Source organism: Ostrinia nubilalis, chromosome 25 (genome assembly GCF_963855985.1).
Source record: "Ostrinia nubilalis chromosome 25, ilOstNubi1.1, whole genome shotgun sequence".
Classification (NCBI taxonomy): domain Eukaryota; kingdom Metazoa; phylum Arthropoda; class Insecta; order Lepidoptera; family Crambidae; genus Ostrinia; species Ostrinia nubilalis.
This window is the reverse complement of record NC_087112.1, coordinates 6,995,252-7,016,788: the sequence shown is the minus strand read 5'-3', so window position 1 is coordinate 7,016,788 and position 21,537 is coordinate 6,995,252. Positions and strand designations below refer to the sequence as shown.

At 36.2% G+C, this 21,537-nt stretch overlaps 2 protein-coding genes and 1 non-coding gene across 3 annotated transcripts in view; 1 reads left to right on the top strand and 2 right to left on the bottom strand.

The window, feature by feature from the left end:
* Nucleotides 1-2,723, bottom strand: part of LOC135084185 (twitchin) — a 211,053-nt gene extending 208,330 nt beyond the window's left edge. Inside the window, exon 1 of the mRNA XM_063978926.1 lies at nt 2,527-2,723. The gene's annotated coding sequence lies outside the window, so the exon portion shown is untranslated. The remainder of the gene's footprint in view (nt 1-2,526) is intronic.
* A 5,616-nt stretch (nt 2,724-8,339) lies between these two features.
* On the top strand, nt 8,340-9,334 carry LOC135084148 (dual specificity protein phosphatase MPK-4-like). The gene is made up of 2 exons (XM_063978893.1): nt 8,340-9,144; nt 9,269-9,334. The coding sequence occupies exons 1-2, from the start codon at nt 8,443-8,445 to the stop codon at nt 9,284-9,286; spliced, it is 720 nt and encodes a 239-aa protein (XP_063834963.1). The 5' UTR covers nt 8,340-8,442; the 3' UTR covers nt 9,287-9,334.
* A 253-nt stretch (nt 9,335-9,587) lies between these two features.
* On the bottom strand, nt 9,588-9,660 carry Trnaa-agc (transfer RNA alanine (anticodon AGC)). The gene has a single exon. It is a non-coding gene; the product is annotated as a tRNA-Ala (tRNA).
* Nucleotides 9,661-21,537: the final 11,877 nt, after the last annotated feature.

The following is a 21,537-nucleotide window of genomic DNA, read 5'->3' as shown; positions in this document are numbered from 1 at the left end:
TCTTAGATTTGTGGTAATTTCATTAGCAATGAAAGTCATTCATGGATAAACACACATAATAAAGACGACATATTTATTGACAGTTATATGTATGAATGAATTTTACTGGAATTTGGTAGGTAACGAACGAAGGCTATCATAAATTTCCAGAATTATAGATAATGCCACATAATTTTAATTAATACCTAATGACACAATATTATCCTATTTCACTGCATTACTGTATGTTTGCGTTCCTCCATAATAAATAATAAATAAAGATTTTTCTTGTTTTCCATAGGTCATTTTATCATTTCTAAGTCTTTTCTTTATGAAACTGAAAAAATCAACATCTTGGTTGATTTATTTGTCTTTTTATTAACCTAACCTACACGACAACGTACCGTCTGATGATTTTGAACATTTTAAGAAAATATCAGTCATCATCATCATCATCATCATGTATTAACAATTTGATCCGTCCTATTCTTTTCCTTAATTAATTTGATTGCGATCAAAGTATTCACACCACGTGACTGACCGGCATTTTGGCACGGCCCAGGGTTCGATGCTCGGCCCGGTCATCGATCAACGTCGAGGTGAAACAGACCCACCCTTTCAATCAATACTTTTGGCCTTTAGATTAAAGATTGCCTATATTGATTTAGGCAGAGTTGCACCACCTAACTTTAACCGAAACTATAATGTTACCCGGTGCTTTTTGTATGGAGTTTGACAGAATTTTGACGTTTGTCGTTAAAGCAAAATGAGTCAGCCTTAGATGATTCTCAGTCAATTTCAAAAATTAGGATTAGTTTTGTATACTTTTTGGTATCTAACACCAGGGGTTTTGTCCCAGACAAAGTTCTTCTAGAATCTAGAGAAATGTTGTGTGTTACTGTTAATCCATACATATCAGATGAATTACAACCTCAGAAATAACAAATACCTGTGTATGAGAAAGATAATAATGCTATTGGATTCCTTTCGTTTTCAGCCAAATGACGGCGTTCACACTTAGGCTGAGTTGCACCATCTTACGACCTTACTTTAACCGTAACTATACAATAACCAGTGCTTTTGTTTTGGTTTTGAAAGATTTTTGACGTTTGTTAAAGGTAAAGTAAGATGGTGCAACCCAGCCTTAAATAAGTATATCAAAAATTTCAGTTCTATTTTCTTAAATTCTTGCTCAATTCATGTCATTGTAACACTATCAATTTAATTAATCTTATCTTATTTTAATTATACATGTCTGGCGGAACTTCTATAACAATTTGTTTTAAGTAGTAAGTTTTACAGGAGTTCCTTCTTTGAGATTTTTTTTAACTTTTTTTATTAACTAATTAAGCATACAATTTAAGTGAATCTGTTTAATTTTAATGCTCATAAAATTATTATATCGGCCAATGAATGTTATTCAAACAGTATATCATTCTTATATTTTGTGAGTTGCTATTGCAGCAACAGCAACAACTGTAAGTACCTTGTACTTTATATTCTGTAAAAAATATTTAAATACTATTTTTTTTAAATAAAATGTCCATGATTGAAACAATGTTTTAGCTAATATAAAAACAACAAAAAAAATATGCTGTTGGTATTCAGATAGAATAAAAAAAAACATTGTCTGATAATAACCATAACGCATAAATAATTAGGTATTAAATCACATTAATAAATCAGAATTAAAATGTCATTAATAAATCTAATGTAACAGTATCATTGTAACAACTGGGAGTGTTACATAGTGTGTAATGATAATCTTCTAATACATTACATGTTGCAATGATTCAGTACCACTAGACGTTATTATTATTTACTTTCTTATTGTTATTGTGTCAAGATCATAACAATAATGTCCCAGCCTTGCCAGCGGCGACAATGTTTCTGACATTTTATATCTTTGTTTTTCGATTGCAAATGAAAGATTTATAATAATTTGTAACAATACGTGCGTTAGTTATAAAAGATTTATAGTTAGATCTACGTTATAGTTGAATTTTTGTAGGCATTTTATGGCCTATGAAAGTCGTTTTAATGAGATATCATTACAGACAATAAATTACATCAAAAATCTGTTAAATTACATTTTAATTTTTAGGAACAGTCGGTCGATTTTTTCAATTTTTATGTTAGCAATCAAGGCCTAATTAAATCTATTTTTACAGACATGTCAGTCATGTTTGTAATTTTACTTTTTACATTACAAAAATGGTCATAAAAAATAAAATTTTATACTGTAACATAATATAATACTGGGATTAAGCTCATGCAAATCTCGTGAACTTTTCCACGCACGAGACGTCATCCATCCACGATTCCTTCGAAGTAACGTGCGCGGCGCCCGCGCAGCCACACCGCCAAAATACCCGCCCAGTACTAAAATAGTCTGCCCGCCCGCCTCCACACATACAAAATCGGTAACTCGCCCGAACTCGACGCCTTATCAAATTTCCACCCACGCATGCGTTAGTATGTTAGCCCGAAGCCCCACTTCACGTCACCGCACAAGCATTAATCGATTAATAAGCACTAATCACTTACACTTTTGGTCACTTAAGCACACTAGCGCACTGGCCGACTCGCGCGACGCGATCCCAGCGCCTACTGAACAGAACGGACCCTACTCGCGAACGGAGCCGAAAATACTCATTGTGTACAACACTTATACTCGGTATAAAATTAAAATATAAATCTGGAAGTTAAGTAAAGACGCGGCCAAGCGGAGGAGCGGTGTTCACAAACTGCAGTCGCAGCAGACATGGGCCCGTTTCGGACTATTTTAAACTGCGGTCTAGTTTGCAGTGATGGCCGACCGGTTAAACTTGAGTTTGACCAGCGATTAAGACGGCCGAAGCGGATATATGAGAATACGGTTTATAATCGCTTGCCAAGTTTTCTGCTTTGAAAAATTTAGAGACAAAACTTTTTGGAAAATCAGTAAAGGAATAATAACCAATCTTATAGACTCTCATAACAACCATCATGAAAAGTATACTAATTCCTCTCCCATGATAAAGAGAGGGAGGTTCCTCATAAAATTGAGACATCCATGCAGCTAGGCCATTATTTATTTGGAAATCTATGGAAAGCTCTAGATGACTCTACTAGATTGGCTTTATCACCTTTAGATGTTGCTCAAGAAACCCTAGGACATATTGACCAGGGGCACAGGCTCCCATGTCAGGAAATCTATCGAAAAGAAATCATTTTATTCTACTTTGTCTTAGCTTATAAATAAGCTTTTCTTTTCCAAAATCCTCTTTTTTCCTAAAATCTTTTGAAAGAGCTTATGTCCGATTGTTGACATTTTTTAAGTTAAATAAAACTTTACTAGGAATACATAAGTAATGAAAGTTAAATACCAGTTTATTGGTATTACCAGTATTACTTTCAGTATTGGTATTAACAGTTTTCAAAGCCAACATACTCTTGGTTCACTGCCCTACGATACGAAAGATAAGATTGCCAACTATCACTATAAAGATTCGATAAATTGTACAGCTACCCTTGAATCGGACATTGTGGTAAATTACTGCATTTCTCAGTGTGGGTAGTATATACAGTGTACCCAGCCAAGGGATACCAGCTCTACTTTTACCTGTAGCCTAAATATCTTTTTATCATTCCACCAGCTCGCACTAAGCGTTTCGATGACTCTTTTATAATGCGAACAGCTAGGGACTGGAATTCGTTGCCTGCTGCTGTATTTCCCGAAAACTATAATCCGGGCCTCTTCAAGGCGAGAGTGAATAGGCATTTACAGGGCAGATATGTACCATCCTAGACTGCATCCCACTTAACATCAGGCGCGATTGTGGTCAAATACCTGCCTTGTTATGCATAAAAAAAATCTACATGTGGTTTCTTGTAGATTTTGAAGATTGAGAACTCTCATTTTTGTGATAACTAAATTATTTACGTAGCTTTTATGCTGACAGAATGTGACTCTCTCACAAATTTTGTAAGATAGAGCAGCTATAAATTCACTTCAATGTATCGCCAAATTAATTTGAATATAAGTATGTTTCTTGCCACTGAAATTGTAATTTACAGTTAAATTATAAAACTAATCGGACTTCCTAGGCTTTAGAACTTTCCTAGGTTACAAACCTTTGTTTTGTCTCCTGTCATACGCTTTGCACTGGTGGGAAGTCGAACCATAAGTACTTAACACTTTCAATGTTCTTCTGATTAATTTCGTTGCGGGTCCAATGACAGTTTAGCTTTCCCCCGGGACAAACTTGACCTTCACTGGTTGGGTTTTTATTGGCGGTCAAGCTGTAGATCCTGGCTACACAGGAGTTGCAGCGGTGAGAAAGAGAGGTGGGAATAGTCCCGTTAGTCCAGATTCTCATATTAGTTATCGCTGTTATCAACAACCCAATTGTTCATGATAAATAAATAATAAATAAATAATAAATAAAATGTTTATTGCCATTAAATCAATGTACAGAGTATTCTTATGACTAGCGGCTTCTGCACTAAGCATAGCTTGTGTCGCAGGAGCCTTTTAGTTTTTACAAGAAGATCTTTACTTTGGGGTCTGAGAACACACAAGTCAGGCAATTTATTGCGATAAGAAATTAAGATTAAAACATAATAATAATAGTAACAAAGCTTACATTAATGATAATGATATTAGTCTCTATTAAAGGATGACAAGTAAAATTACATCTTAAGTAATTATGTAGGTAGGTATACAGGGTGGAAACGATAAGTGATCTCATTCGATTATTTCTAAACTATACAAGATATCGAAAATCTAGTTACTGATCCTGAAAGTGCTTTATGAGGTCTATCCAATGGTACCAATAATAGGTTACAGAATTAACTGGATCTATCCGAAAATTAAATGTTTTCAGCCTCCATACTAAATGTATGCCAGCCAAACAATATCGGAAGTATAATTTTTTTTATTAAATAATAAACACTTAGAATTATCTCGTAAATAGCATTCTTATTTAAAATGATTCTCGGAAAACATTTGTTTTAGGCTTTATTTGTTTTAATATTATCAAGACTTGAGTGCCATGACTGTGGCGGTACTAAATGTATGGAAGCTGGAAACATTGAATTTTCGGATGGATCCAGTTTATTTTGTGACGTATTATTGGTATCGTTGGATGGAGCTCGTGAAGCACTTTCAGGATCAGTAACCAGTTTTTGAATATCTTGTAAAGTTTTTAATATTATGTGGTTTAACTAAATGTATGGAAGCTGGAAACATCGAATTTTCGGATAGATCCAGTTTATTCTGTAACCTATTATTGGTACCGTTTGAAAGAGCTTGTGAAGCACTTTCAGAATCAGTAATCAGTTTTTCGATATCTTGTATAGTTTAGAAATAATCGAGTGAGATCACTTAACGTTTCCACCCTGTATGTATATAATTAAAATCTATTTATTATTCTTATTAATAGCTAACAAAATATGTAAATTTAGTTGTGTGTTGGGTGATATGTGTTGAGTGTTGTGTGTAAAGTGTTGTGAGTGTGTGTGTGTGTGTGTGTGTACACTTGCTAACTGCGATGGGCGATGGAGCGGGCTATGGGCGTGATCGAATCAAAAATGAGGAGATCCGCAGGTGAACCAAAGTAACCGACATAGCTCGCAGAATTGCTAAAATCAAGTGGCAGTGGGCGGGGCACAAAGCTCGTAGAGACGATGGCCGTTGGGGCAGGAAAGTTCTCGAGTGGCGACCACGTGCTGGGAAGACGTAGCGTGGGTAGGTCTCCTACTAGGTGGACCGACGATCTGGTAAAGGTCGCGGGAAGAGCCTGGAGGCGGGCAGCGCAGGACCGTTCATTGTGGAAAACCTTGGGGGAGACTTGTCCAGCAGTGGACGTCATTTGGCTGAAACGACGACGACGACGACACTTGCTAACTACTCATAACGTTAAGGCGACACGAAAATTATTATGATTGATACTTTGGCCAAGTTAACCTGTTACAAATGATAATTTGCCCGGTGGACGGACAATTTTATTGTGTGGTTAGCATTGTGTACGTGAGCTTGATGGAGTGGCTTGGCAAGAAACGCGGTCTTTATACTTTACAGAAGTTTTAGCACTTACTGATGAGCTGTGGTTCTAGATTAAGTACGTAGTTACCTAGATGAATGAAATGTTCAAAAAGTTCTTTATATTCGATGGCCGTTATTAGACATCTAGGAGAATGCTAGGCAGATATATGTCAATATGATGAATAATTAGTTTCAGTGTGTTAGAAATTCGTAATCAATGTGGTAATAATAACGTAAAAAGTTGCAATAAGTTACAAAAATCGTTTTACATGTTATAAATAAGTAAAAACCGGATTAGCAAGCTGAAGTGGCAATGGGCAGTGCAAATAGTACGCAGAACTGACGGCCGATGGGGCAGCAAGGTTCTGGAGCGGAGGCCATGTCCCAGAAAGCGCAGCGTAGGACGTCCACATACAAGGTGGAACGGCGACCTCATAAAGGTACCGGGAAGGCGGTGGATGCAGGCCACCACCAACCGGCCATCGTGGAAATCATTGGGGGAGGCCTATGTTCAGCAGTGGACGTCCTATGGCTGAAATGATGTCGATGATGAAGTAAGTAAATCGGCCAAAGTGGAAGTCATTGGGGGAAACCTAATTTATGTCCAACAGTGGATGTTCTGTACCTACCTCTAGCATGAACAACTTTCGTCTTCGAATCGTTTGCGTATTCGATAAAATTCGATACTCAATCTTCGAATTAAACGATAACGTGACAATTTTGATTCTCAAATTAAGTTTCGTGCAACCACATCTCATACTAAGTTCACTTTACGACACGTTCACAAGGGCGCTGTTGTAGTTTTCTTACTAAATCTTTTGATGGCGATTCGAGTACGCAAACGATTTGAACTCGAAAGTTTTTCGTGCTAGCCGTACTGTAGTAGGTATATTTTGTTTAACACCATAACTCACTGTCATAATATTGATACACATACATCTCTCAGTATCATAATTGTCTGTCTGTGCGATGTGACTATTTTATGACGAACATAACTCCATATGATTTAAGTATAGCAATTCACATTGTGACATAAAATTCATATGCTTATTACCCGAATGCAGGGCTGAAATTACTGTAATAATACTGAAACAGGTGAAATTATTGTAGCGGTTAACTTTAGTAAGATACTTTGGACTTTACCCTAATTTTAAACTATTTATTTAAGTATTACACTTTCGTTCTTGGCTCTTGGCATATCTACTCCATAAAATGTGGTTTATAATCAATTAAATCGCGTTTAATACAGTGAAGTAATTCTGTTTTGAAGAGAGGAGGAATTCTGTTCTGAAGGTAAGTAGATAATTCTCTACATCCTTGGACTGTATTGAAGAAAAATAAAATAAAAAACCTATAGAAGATAATTATGTTGTTTTTGCTGTATCTTTACATAGCGACTAGTTATTTTGTTTCTATGATACACATAATATTTTTCTACTCTCACCCAAGGCATTCCTCACCTCGCCAGCCCTACAGCCAGATATACCTATGCGCGTACGCAGATTCAATGTCGCCTCCAGCCGTCGACCTAAATACTAAGTAGGTCGCATTCACCAACCCGCCGGCTTGGGTCTAGAGATCTTGCAGGTGTTGGCTGTTACACTATTCACAAACATTACTATGAGGTCTCACAGTGCGCGTGGACGCACAGGGCGACACCGAACCAATCACAGAGTGTGCTGTGCGTTCGATTTTGTGCTTCAATTAAACAAGCATCGTTTGTGAATACGGGCGTAAGTCTGGACATTTTCCATTGCAATTCGGAAAAGAGAAAATAAGACAGAAATTCGTTAAGCATTCAATCATTAAATATTTTCGAGGAGGCTACTACAGTGCCAGTACAGGTTCGAATCTCGTTTGCGACACTATTTTTGTGTAATGAATCATAGTGCTATTTTAAACAAAATATCATGATTACCTGAGTGTCTATAAAATCAAAGAATTTACTCGTAGCTGCCATAATCAATCTCCTGGAAACAGTTATCGAATCAAAGTTTAAGATTATGGCGAAAAGGGATGATTTTTAGGAGAAAAAAGTTACGAGAATAAATTAGCACTGCACATTTTAATTCTAGTGAAAATTCTTGGGGGAGGCCTTTTACCAGCAGTGAGTGGATATTAGCTTTTGACTGAAATGAACGAACAATATTTTAATTCAAAGATAATTCAGCATTATTGGAACTTTAAAGCTACGAAAAACTCTTGATTAATAAACACAGAAAACAATCGAAACTCACTCCTAAATTAAATAGTAAACAATCTCTTAAAATAAACTAAAAAAAAAGCGTAACCGACCTCATTCATCCCAACCTTCATCAAAGACGAGCGAAGAACAAAACAACTGTCAAAGAGCCATCATAAACGTCACATCAAAATTTACAAGCAAGTGCAAAGAAAATACAAATAAAAATGTGAGGCACCGGCAAAGTATTATAATGATAAGTGTCAGAGGTTTATTTATGGTGATGGTGAAAAGCGCGTTCATTGTCGCCTTCCTGAGCATTCCGAACCCAGTAATCGCATTCACAGGCCTCAAGAACTGGTCTAGGAAGGCTTTGTACCATAAAGTCGACCTCTGCACTCAGTCCTGCTACAGCCAGATCGTCCCAGGTCTCTACCTCAGCAATGCAAGGGCAGCAGCCGACCAGAGCGTCCTACGACACCTTAACATCACCCATGTGCTCACCGTTGAGGCGCATCGGCTTCCGAAGTCAACTTTCGCTAATACAAACATCAGTACGCTCTTCATTCGGGCCGACGACACTCCTTCGACCAATCTCATGTCCTACTTCCCAATGGCCAACGCCTTCATCGATGAAGGACTCCAGAAAGGGAACGTCCTCGTGCATTGTCACTTCGGGGTCTCCCGGTCCGCCACGATTGTTATCGCGTATCTCATGGAAAAATACAGCCTGACGTTCGAGCAAGCATACTTCTACGTCAGACAACGGAGACGCTTCATAAACCCGAACCCTGGCTTCGTCAGTCAGTTGAAGGAGTACCAGCGATTGAACTATGACGTCAAAGGCTTCCAAAGATTCGAAGCGTACATGAACGTCAATGCGAGGAAACACAAATACAAGATTGCATCCTTAGCAGCCGTTTTGGTTGGGGTCCTAGTCCCAATAGTTGTCCTGGTTGGTTAAATTTACGTCAAGATAAACAGATCAAGTGCATTATTGTGTCACACTAACGAAAAGTTAAAAAAAGAGTAAAAGTCTGTAAAATTTTTTGTTGTTTCATTTCAGTTTTTCTTTTCAGATCTTCTTCAAGCGGTAAAATACTTGGAAATAATTGGATAAAAGTGATGATTCAAAATAAAAAAAATGATTTTGATAATATTACCTAAAGTAGAGATTACACAATAATTTCCATTTACCCATTATTATTATTTGATGAAATAGACACAAGGCTAGATTCATTTAATAAACGACGGCGCGGCCCGGGTGTAATAAAATAATATGCTGCATACAAACTGTAATTGAAATAAATGTTGTTGTAATAGCACGCAATTATTTTAGGAAACGTTCATAATTTGCGGTATTTGTGTTTGAAAAATTCCAAAATTGTACAAAAAGATTGGAGGCGCCGGGTATCGATCCCGGTACCTCTCGCATGCTAAGCGAGCGCTCTACCATCTGAGCTACGCCCCCGGTAGTGACTATCGTAAAATTAAGCATTATAATGACTGTCATTGATTAAACCAGTTCAAAAATGTTTACTTTTGATGTTCGTTCGTTTCAGCCAAATGACGTCCACTGCTGGACAAAGGCCTCCCCCAAGGTTTTCCACAATGAACGGTCCTGCGCTGCCCGCATCCAGGCTCTTCCCGCGACCTTTACCAGATCGTCGGTCCACCTAGTAGGAGGCCTACCCACGCTACGTCTTCCAGCCCGTGGTCGCCACTCGAGAACTTTCCTGAACTTTTGATGTTACTTGATCGCAAACTCAAACTTTACTTTTGTCTAGTTATTATTTTATCTACTATATAAAAATAAGTCGGGTTTTCCTCCCTGACGCTATAACTCCAGAACGCACGAACCGATTTCCACGGTTTTGCATTCGTTGGAAAGGTCTCGGGCTCCGTGAGGTTTATAGCAAAGAACATTCGGGAAAAGGGGGTAAAACGGGATCCACGCGTACTAAGTCGCGGGCGGCCGCTAGTTATTTATAAAAATTACACTGTTGACTACCCGATTACGCTCTTGGTCAGTGGCAATACTGCTTCAAAATAGAGACAAATAAAAATTAAAGCGCCACAGTTACCACAATCTTTGAACCATTAAAAAATAAAATTCAAAAATAAATCACTCGTGCTGTTAACAATTTGCTTTTATATCGATAAAAATATATCGAGAAAAACAACATCGAGAAAATGTTCTTCATACAACGTTAATCACAAAATGGCGACGTCACTTGGCAATTTGGCATGCGCGGGAGTGCATGATTAATTGACACGATCGTGTTATACCGTGATGCAAACGTTTAATGGGGATTCAGAAAAGAGGTGGTTGAGGTATCGTTCAACGATATTAATATCGTACGCTCTTTCGTCCGTTTCAGCCAAATGACGTCCACTGCTGGACAAAGGCCTCCCCCAAGAATTTCCATAACGACCGGTCCTGCGCTGCCCGCTTCTAGGTGTTATCGTGTGAATGATTTCATTATAGGATCACAAATTGTTCAGTGACCGCATAATTATACAGATACCTTTTTACAAATCTACGTATTAGCTATAGGTACTCTTAGGTTGGGTTGCACCATCTTACTTTAACATTGACAAACGTCAAAAATATGTTAAACTCCATACAAAAAACACCGGTTATCGTCATAGTCACGGTCAAAGTTAGGTGGTGCAACTCAGCCTTAGGCTGGATTGCACCATCTTAATTTAACAAACGTCAAAAATCTGCCAAACTCCGTACAAAAAGCACCGGTTATCGTTATAGTTACCGTTAAAGTTAAGTGGTGCAACTCAGACTTACTGTTATCTAAAATCTTAAAAACGTTTATTTAAAAGACATAACAACGTGTTTACAATTTAAAAATATAAACTTCAAAAACAATGTTCGGAATCGCAGTGCCAAGTGTACAATGCGAATAATGTCCGATAAATATCCGACCTGGATAAATCTTCACTCGACCACCCAAGGAGGCTATGTTTTTAATTGTAGCTAGCTATGTTATAAGCTCATGATTTTTGTCTAAAGATACGCACTTAGGCTGAGTTGCACCATCTTATTTTAACTTTGACAAACGTCAAAAATCTGTCAAACTCCATACAAAATCCACCGGTTAACGTTATAGTTACGGTCAAAGTTAGGTGGTGCAACTCAGCCTTAGTCTCCAGTTTAGTGGATTTTGACCTTAGTTTCGATATGTCTCTAAAGTGTTAAATTCAGAAAAAAAAATAGTATTTTACCTGATTACAATTTTAGCACGTCGGTACTTTTCCAGTAATTCCAATAGGTAAACTTATGCCCGTTTTCACCATCAATCCCCAAATTTTAAGTGACCCCTATGGTAACAAATAACAGGTATTTTGTTTTTATAGGGGTCACTTAAAAACTAGGGATTGAAGGTGAAAACAGGCATCAGACTTCTAAATCTACCATCTTAAGTGTTTGATTACTACATACCCCCAAAAACATTGTTAAACATTTGAATTATCTACAATTTTAAAATTTTATTATGTCAAAGAATGAGTTTAGTTATTTATTTGACCATTGCAGATACAATTTTAACAATTTTTTTATATAAAAGAAAAAGACTTTAAAAGGATTTTTTTAATTTGATTTTTAAATAACTTCATCAGTCTCTAAATAAAAATGGTGCCTACTTACAAACTACCTAATTAAATTATCTCATCACTTTCCCAACCGCAACATTTGAGGCCGGATAATTCCCGGACAACCAGCATTTCTATGTTGTTAGGTATTAATTGGCTGGGTATTTTCGTCTGTCTATATTTAAACAGAGGTTAAGCGGGCAGGTGTTCGATTCCCGACTACAGCGCTGATAGCTCGCGAGGTGTTTAGTTAATAGCTTTGCTTTTTGAAAATTGAAGATGTAACAAGACTTTGAAGTTGTAGTTATGGTGTAAATAGAATCTAAATTATTTAAAAAAATATAGGATGCAGACTGCTACCAAACGGTCAATCTGGACATCATTGGGGAGTCATATGTACATACAATGTACATAAGACGTCCTATTGGCCAACAAAATGATTATGATGATGTATTATTATAAATCCAATGTCTTGTACCCGTAATTGATACTTAACCTACGTTTGTGAATAAATAGCTCAGTGTATACTTTAAATCCAAATATATAAATTCTGCACTTGGGATCATTAGTTGTAGAGATGACTGAGACTTAGTACTCTTGACTCAAAAGTCCTAGATTCGGTTAAAACGGTACTATTCCCACCTCTCTTTCCCGCCGCTACAACTCTTGTGTAGCCAGGATCTACAGCTTGACCGCCAATAAAAACCCAACCAGTGAAGGTCAACTTTGTCCCCGGGGAAAGTTAAACTGTCATTGGACCCACAACGATATTAATCAGAAGAACATAGGAGGAGTTCGAAGGTGGTCCTAGATTCGGTTGTCAGATGGGACACACAATGTAAAATCGCCTTTTAATATTATAGTTCCTCACAAAACAGATCGTCCGTCCATCAGACAGGTGGCCTTCCCACGCTGGGTTACCACCAAACTTAAATTCAACATTTTAACCGCGCGTTTCGTTCCTATGACAGATGGGCAGATAATCCCAATTTGCTATGCGCGGGCGCCGTTACTCAGACGCTAATTCCGTACAACAGTGATGCCAACACTTGTTTTCTTGGATATCTCAGATCCGATCTAGACTAAATTTTACGTAGATTTTTGTCGGTTCTGTTTCAATGGGTCATGAGAAAAACGTATTTTAGTTTTGTTACTAAGACCGTTTATTGATATTGTGTAATTCCACTTGCTAAATTGTAGTATTTATCGACATTTTAAACAATGTTCAACACCTTGGCTTGCTTGAATCTTCTCGTGAATGCATAAAAGGCACTTATGTGACAAAAATGCAAAAGTCATGCCTTTCCATCCTTTAAGGGGTGTGGAATGTACGCCAAATCCTCTATTGGCCACTCGCTGAAACTTTTAGAGAGGTCTTGCTTACTACGCATCGAAAACTAATCACTGATGACGATGAAAATATTTATATTCAACCAAACATTTCAACTAAAGTCTCGTCCGACGATACCACATCGTTTGACGCAGTGCTTTGTTATTTTCAAATCTCTTTCAACTATACTCCTACAGGTTTAAGACGTACACAATAGTTTAGCGAATCAGTAGGTAGATAATAAATCTAAACCCAAAATAAAATTAAATAACATTCGCACTGCTGGACGCAGACCGCTGCCAATCGATCAACATGGAAAGCATTGGGGGAGGCCTATGTTCAGCAGTGGACATCCTATGGCTGAAATGATGATGATGATGATGATGAACATTCGCACAAAACTCTTTAAATTCGATAAAGCTAAGTCTAAAGTATGTTCGCTATCTACAAATTCAAATGAAACATCTCCTGAAGTCAGCCGACCCGTGAAGAATGTGGAAATGTATAAAAATAATTCGTCCGTCTGTATGAACAAACACATTCACACCTTCAGCTCACCTGAAGGTCGGGGCGGTATTTTCAGAGCTTTTTCAGAAGTAGGTCGATACATTGTCAATGCCAAATTAATTAACAAAATAAAATAATCTTGATCTAAGATCTAAGTTGTATTATATCAGTGCTGTGCATTTAAACAGTATAGCACTGGCTGATAAATCATCATCATTTCAGTCATCTACTGGATTTGAAAAAAATAATTGAATTTTGAATGCTACACTAAGCATTATGTCACGTTTTTTATCCAATGTCTTATAGTAACTTCTTCAGATCATCTGTTCTCCCGGCAATTTTATCTAATTGCTGCTGGATGGTAAATAATCAAGTTACAATTTGAGACAATATCTAACATACTGAAATTTCCACGCAGTTCAAAGTTTGACTGAAAGGCAAACGAAGCGGTAGGAACAGCTAGTATTGTAATAAAATTAAAATGCTATTACAAAACTGCAATAAAGTATTTTTATTCCTGGGTGCACGTGCACCTGTCTTGTCTTGCGCAATAAGTACAGTACTCGCGCACCGAGGGTTCCATACCATTGATTTATGAAATTAAAATTATTATTTTTTATTTAAGTTATTTGTATGAAAGATTACGCGGTAATAAGCGGTTTACGATTTACGAGGTATTAAAAAAAACTACTTACTAGATCTCGTTCAAAACAATTTTCGTTGGTAGTTTTTATAGTAATGTACATAATATGTTTTTTTTTAGATTTTTTCATTTTCTTATTTTAGAAGTTAGAGGGGGAGGGGACCAACTTTTTTCCACTTTGGAAGCGTCTGTCACGCAAACTATTCGGTTTAGAAAAAAAATGTTTTAGAAACCTCGATATCATTTTTGAAGACCTATCCATAGATACCGAACACGTATGTGTTTGATGAAAAAAAATTTTTTGAGTTTCAGTTCTAAGTATGGGGAGCCCCCAATATTTATTATTAGTTTTTTTATTTTTGCATCAAAATCCTAATGCGGTTCACCGAATACATCTACCTACCAAGTTTCAACAGTATAGCTCTTAAAAAAATGGCTGTGACATACGGACGGACAGACGGACGGACGGACAGACAGACAGACAGATATGGCGAATCTATAAGGGTTCCGTTTTTTTCCATTTGGCTACGGAACCCTGATTAAAAAAGAACAACGCAAAAAATATTGTGTTTCTAGTTTTGTAAGAAGTTTAGGGATGTGTAGTAGAATCTGAAATTGAAATAGAAGGCTGACTTTTATTGGCTCAAAAATCTAAAACAAGTACATACTATGTTTGGACTAATGACACAAGATGTTGTTCTAAGTGGGAATCGAACTGGCAACTCCTTTATCTAAGACTTGATTGTATCAAATACAAGTTTACAAAACATTGCGCAATACTAATCTCGTTTTCACATAATAGTCACGAGACAGCGTCACAACAAATTTATTTCGATCGCTCTTATTAATGTAGGAAACATTTTATTTTAATATCCCAGTGATACCTACTTCTATTGCTTCTATCGTGTGATAATAGCTGAGGTTAAACAAGGGTTTTTAAGAAACTTTTCAAGCAATTAACCCAAAGCCCATCATTATATTACGACTATTCAAGATGGATTACTGAAATTGACTGAAAAACTTGTTCATAAAATACGAAAATCGTACAAAAATACAATCGTTTGCTGAACCTATTTTAGTTAGGTATTTTGTTAAAGTTACCGATGGACTACTTAGCATAACTCTTGAGGTTTTTTATTCGTATTTAAACTAACTGGCATAAACTTAAGTTTAAGATAGCACGTAAATTGTTTACTTTTTCCGCATTAGTCTAGCAAGAATAGAGTGAACACAAATCATAACTTTGACCAGATTTTGTCCCAAAATTACAAACTATCTCTATACCCATCTAAATCGGTTCAGTGATTTAAACTCGAGTAGGTAACAGACAGAACCACTTTCACACGGATTTAGTTCCACCAGAAAAATAAAACTTAAAACTGCAGCAGTTGAGCAGTCTATCAAGGAAACCACCAGATCGGGACCACGGAATGCCTAAGTCACCGCTACTAACCGGTCAAGAGAAACCATTGGGGGAGGCCTATGTTCAGCAGTGGCCGCCCTGTAGCTGAAATGATGAAAAATTAACTCTGAACCACGAAAACAAATCGTTATAGGTACGTACTAGGTCTTAAAATCCATATCGTCAACCCAAAATAACTGCGACTGTGGTGTGAATTCCACTGCGTTACGTCACAACAGACTCTAAAATAGACGTTATTATTTCTGAACCCGTTGCCAGCGAATCGGTATCAATAAAATGGGTCTATTTAAAAAAGTTGGAGATTTGTTCGTTTGGTACTGCATGTAGAGATTTGTGTACAAATTAAGAGAGATACAGAAAGACATGGAGTTCTATGGCGCTCCTAAGAGGCTTAGGTACCCTTCGTTCGTTCGTTTCAGCCAAATGACGTCCACTGCTGGACAAAGGCCTCCTCCAAGGTTTTCCACAATGCACGGTCCTGCGCTGCCCGCATCCAGGCTCTTCCCGCGACCTTTACGAGATCGTCGGTCCACCTAGTAGGAGGCCTGCCCACGCTACGTCTTCCAGCCCGTGGTCGCCACTCGAGAACTTTTCTGCCCCGACAGCCATCGTCTCTACGAGCTATGTGCCCCGCCCACTGCCACTTGGTTTTAGCAATTCTGCGAGCTATGTCAGTCACTTTGGTTCTCCTGCGGATCTCCTCATTTCTGATTCGATCACGCAGGGAAACTCGGCCTTTGGGTGACCTTGAGCCTTCTTATGAGGCCCATAGTAAGCGACAACGTTTCAGATCCATATATCAACACTGGCAACACACACTGCTCGAAGATTTTTGTCTTGAGACACTGCGGTATTTCGGACGTGAGTATATAGCGTAGCTTCCTGAACGCTGCCCAGCCGAGTTGGATTCGACGATTGACCTCTTTCTCGAAGTTGGCCCTACCTAACTGGACTGTTTGTCCCAGGTATACATAATTGTCAACAACTTCGAGTGTAGAGTCTCCAACCTTCAAGAGAGTGGGTGCGACACGGACCCTACTACGTCTGAAATGGCCCATAATGATGATCTTGAGAAATCATGATAACAACACACAGAGTGATGTCTTCTGTCTTCCTGTCTTCTGTGTGTCATAGGTACCTACGAGTATGTCGAATCAAATACGAATACCCTATATAATAATTTATGCACTATTAGGGACGCATGCACAGCTGCATTAACAGATCTATCAATTTATTGGAATTTTGCACTCTTTTCGATTAGTAGGTAGAACTTAAAAATGAAACATAGCGCATAGTAAAGATAAAAATTATTACTTACCTTAGGTACGCAGGTACTTCTTTTTCCTCTTTGAGTCACCAGCACTGTGTTGACATCGTCGAATCACATTACATTCTTCGTGGTCCCAGCCAGGTGTTCAAGTACACTGTCTCTGTACACTCAGTTATTCTATTTTTCAGCACGCGGCCAATTCTCTAAAGGGATTATGCTTTTATCAACCTTAAGAGCGTTGTCACATTTTTCATGCAGAAATCGAGAATTTGGCAGATTTCGAAATGATTTTAGTCATATAATTTATTGTTATAGCTTCTTTTGACTTATATCATCGTAATTATCATACGTTTTTACGGAATGTCTATTGAAAAAATCTCGTTCAAATTGGATTTTTGCCTACGAAAACAGCGAATTTCGAAAGCCCGATTTCCAGGTAACTCGCGAAGGCACAACTTTGAACTAATATTACAACAAATTTATTTCTAAGTAAGAAGATAGAATGTATTCATTAGAATAAGCATACCCTGAAGAAGAAAGTGTATTGAGAAAATTTTGATGTTTAATTCATTAAAATGCATTTTTATCATGTCTAAGATAGTCAAAATTCGAGAAAATTACTGCAAGAAAACAGGTCACATCTCATAATCTAAAAGTCATTTGGCAACATAAACTACTTTATACTTAAGAAGAAACATAGTACTATTATTGTGTGAAAAAGAAAAAATATCTATCTTCAATCTTCAAATGAAAAATTAATTTGAAAATACTATAAAATCGGGTGCATCAAATGGCATAAATCAGTCGTGCTTTGGCACTCGTAGACGCCGGGTCTATGTCAGTTGACTGCCCACTGACGTATATGCGTCACGCGTGATTTTTTCGTAAATTGTAGTATGATTGAGTACTTTTGATCCGCAAGTATTTTTAATTTATTTGTTTAGGTAAATCGGACTTGTATTTCTTTCTTTTCAAACTTTTTATTATTTTACTTACAGAATATGGGTAGAATAGACAAAAGATATTATTATGGTATCTGTTTGGTCAGGAAAAAATAAATGACTAATAAAAATTTTAACAGGGTGTCAAAACATTAGTCTATGCTATTGTGTTTTTACCAACATAAAATATACTCTTCCTTACTAATAAAAGTTGAATAGCGTCTGTATGGTCACACAATATGTTTTTCCGAAAGTTCAATTACTGACGACTGAATGAAAGAAATTGGTGCGTAACTATTCATCTGACATTAAACGTTTAGTAATAAAGGGGTAGGTCAGGTAAATGGCAAATCCACCAGCGGTCGCTCGATGACACTTAGACAAATAGTTTTATAAAACGTCAACTAAGTTGGTTAGGTATTTGTATTGTAGATACTTATACAAATGAACGTATAAAATGAGTTTATTTTTAAAAGTATAGGTACAGGGTGGAAACGATAAGTGATTTCACTTGATTTTTAATTATACAAGATATCGAGAAACTGTTTACTGTTTCTGTAAGTGCTTCATGAGCTCTTTAAAACAATAACAATAAATAGGTCAAAGAATAAACTGGATCTATGCGAAAATTCAATGTTTCCGAATTTCATACTAAATGTATGCCGCCAGCCATACCTACCATTTTAGAAGTGTTAATTTTTTAAATTTAAATTTTTAATTGAGTAATATATAATATAATAATCAAACAACAAACTCGTAAATTGCATTCTTATTTAAATTATTTACGGAAAACATGATTTTAGGTTTAACTTGCTACAATATCATCAAGAGATACTAATTAATAAATACTAAATAAACAGATAAAGGGGACGGCATTAAGGCACTCAAAATTCTCAGAAACCATTGATTTCATGTTTGTTTGTAACTGTATTAAATGTATGAAAACTGGAAATATAGGTTCTTTTGGTCTCATGAAGCACTTTTTCAGTAAGTAACCATTTGTTCGACATCTTGTATACCTACTATAAGAAATATTCGAGTGAGATCACTTATCGATTATTTTCGTCATCCTTATTTGTATTAAATTTAATTAAAATACACTAAGGCTGAGATGCACCACCTAACTTTGACCCTAACTGACAATAACCGGTGTTTTTTGACATCCAAAATTTTGATGTCAATGTTAAAGTAAGACGGTGCAACACGGCCTAACAAATGTATCGTAGACAGTACTTTTTATTTTCTTCATAAATCTTTATTTTCTTTGTAAAGCTATCTACAAGCTTTTATTTTCTTTGACATCTGGAGTTGTAAAATCTTGCAGCTTAAAATTTACTTACTTCCCGTTTTCCCATTGAGCTGAAATTTTGCATGTCTACACAGGCATGCAAAATTTCGTTTCATTTGGCACTAAATAATTTAATTTACACGTGTTTTCATGCGATGGCCAAGTCAATATATTTATGTAAAACGTTAATGATTTCCTGGACTGGACTTGGTATTACATGGATCTCACAACTTTTTACCGTAGAACAACTGAGTAGTGAGACTTGGTTTTTTGACAAGTATTGTTTTTGATGGGTTTGTATTACAGAACGCATGTGTACCTAATGGGATAACTGTTTAAAAACACGATTAGATAAATTTTGCTCTATGGATAAAAATCTTAAAGTTACCTCTGATTTTTTAGCATTATACGACCGTGGTTTATAATAATAAATTCTATAAAATCACAATGATATCAGTATTTACCTCTTTGATTTCCTGACGGTTTACGGTTTAAGAACTTTATTTCTCATAAGAATTAACAATAATTCACTTCCTGAGAAACATTTCAATTTAAATTATTTAAACATAATGAGTGTTTAAACTTGTTCCTGACTTGTTTAGATTTACAAAAACTAAATATTTAATATTAACTTTTAGATAATAATGTGAATGGCGCTTACGATTTTTAATTGCGAGCTCTTTGATGGACACAGATATTATAGATAACGTTTAAAAAATGGCACGCTCGTTTTCATACATTTCATTCTATTTATTCGTCGGCTGTTTGGTGTAGTGGTTCAGAACGGACTACTATGCCGAGAGGTCCCCGGTTCGATTCCCGGCCGGGCAGAAATTGAAATGATGAATTTTAATTTCTGTGACGGGTCTGGGTGTGACTATGTATAATATTTATGTATTTAAAAAAAAAGTATATAAGTAGTATATCCGTTAAGCTAGCACCCATAAGACAAGCATTAAGTTGCTTACTTTGGGGCTAGCTGGCGCTGTGTGAAATTGTCAAAGATTTATTATTATTTATTTATTATTTAACCTATCCATATGTATGTGCGGAAACGTCACAAAATCAGAATAAATTTTAATTTTTCCATCCCGCATCATAAAAACTAAAAAGTAAAATTTAAATAGTAAATATTTTTCATAAACAAGCTTTTGATGCTGTAAAAAATCTGTGATGTCTTTTTTGTTTTGTTTTAGGTACTCACACAAATAATTTCGCTTATTGTTAAAAAATTAAATATTGTCAAATAAAACATAAATTCTTTCAAACCCATCAACTTATTACTTTACTCAATTTAAAGATTAAAAACTTGTCGCGGGATTTACTAGTGTAAAAAATACATTAATTACGTAACTTGATTTTGCTAAAAGTCTGATCTGAGAAAAAATCAAATAGGTAAATTATACATTATTTCTTTATTATTATGTATGATGTACTGTCTTAGGTACGATACAACTACGGATTAAGATCGTTTAGTCGACGAAGCGTTGAAATTGTACAGATAAATGCAGTTTGCGCACTCACTACGCGACGTCAAGCAATAAAAACCTAAAATTCGAACGCCAACTTTTTGCTACAACGCTCTTAAGAGATGGCCATAATAATTCTGCCTTCTTTAGTTCTTTCTCTCTATTTAAGAGCGCTGTAGCAAAAAGTTGGCGTTCGAATTTTAGGTTTTTATTGCTTGACGTCGCGTAGTGAGTGCGCAAACTGCATTTATCTGTACAATTTCAACGCTGCGTCGACTAAACGATCTTAATCCGTAGTTGTATCGTACCTAAGACAGTACATCATACATACATAATAATAAAGAAATAATGTATAATTTACCTATTTGATTTTTTCTCAGATCAGACTTTTAGCAAAATCAAGTTTTGTAATTAATGTATTTTTTACACTAGTAAATCCCGCGACAAGTTTTTAATCTTTTAATTGATTAAAGTAATAAGTTGATGGGTTTGAAAGAATTTATTTTTTATTTTATTATTTTTACAGCATCAAAAGCTTGTTTATGAAAAATATTTACTATTTAAATTTTACTTTTGACTTTTTAGTTTTTATGATGCGGGATGGAAAAATTAAAATTTATTCTGATTTTGTGACGTTTCCGCACATAAATATGGATAGGTTATACACCACTAAATTTTAATCACCGAAAAAAAAAATTCTGGGTAATGAGTTATTGATACTGATCCCATTTGTGCAAAAAAAAGAGTAAAATAAAGTGACTCAAAATATCCTCCTAAAATCGGTAATTTATTGACACACGCGTCGCTAGCACTATTTAAGTACGATAATGTAACACTTATTAGAATTAAAAACGGTCTAAGTTAGCTAAGT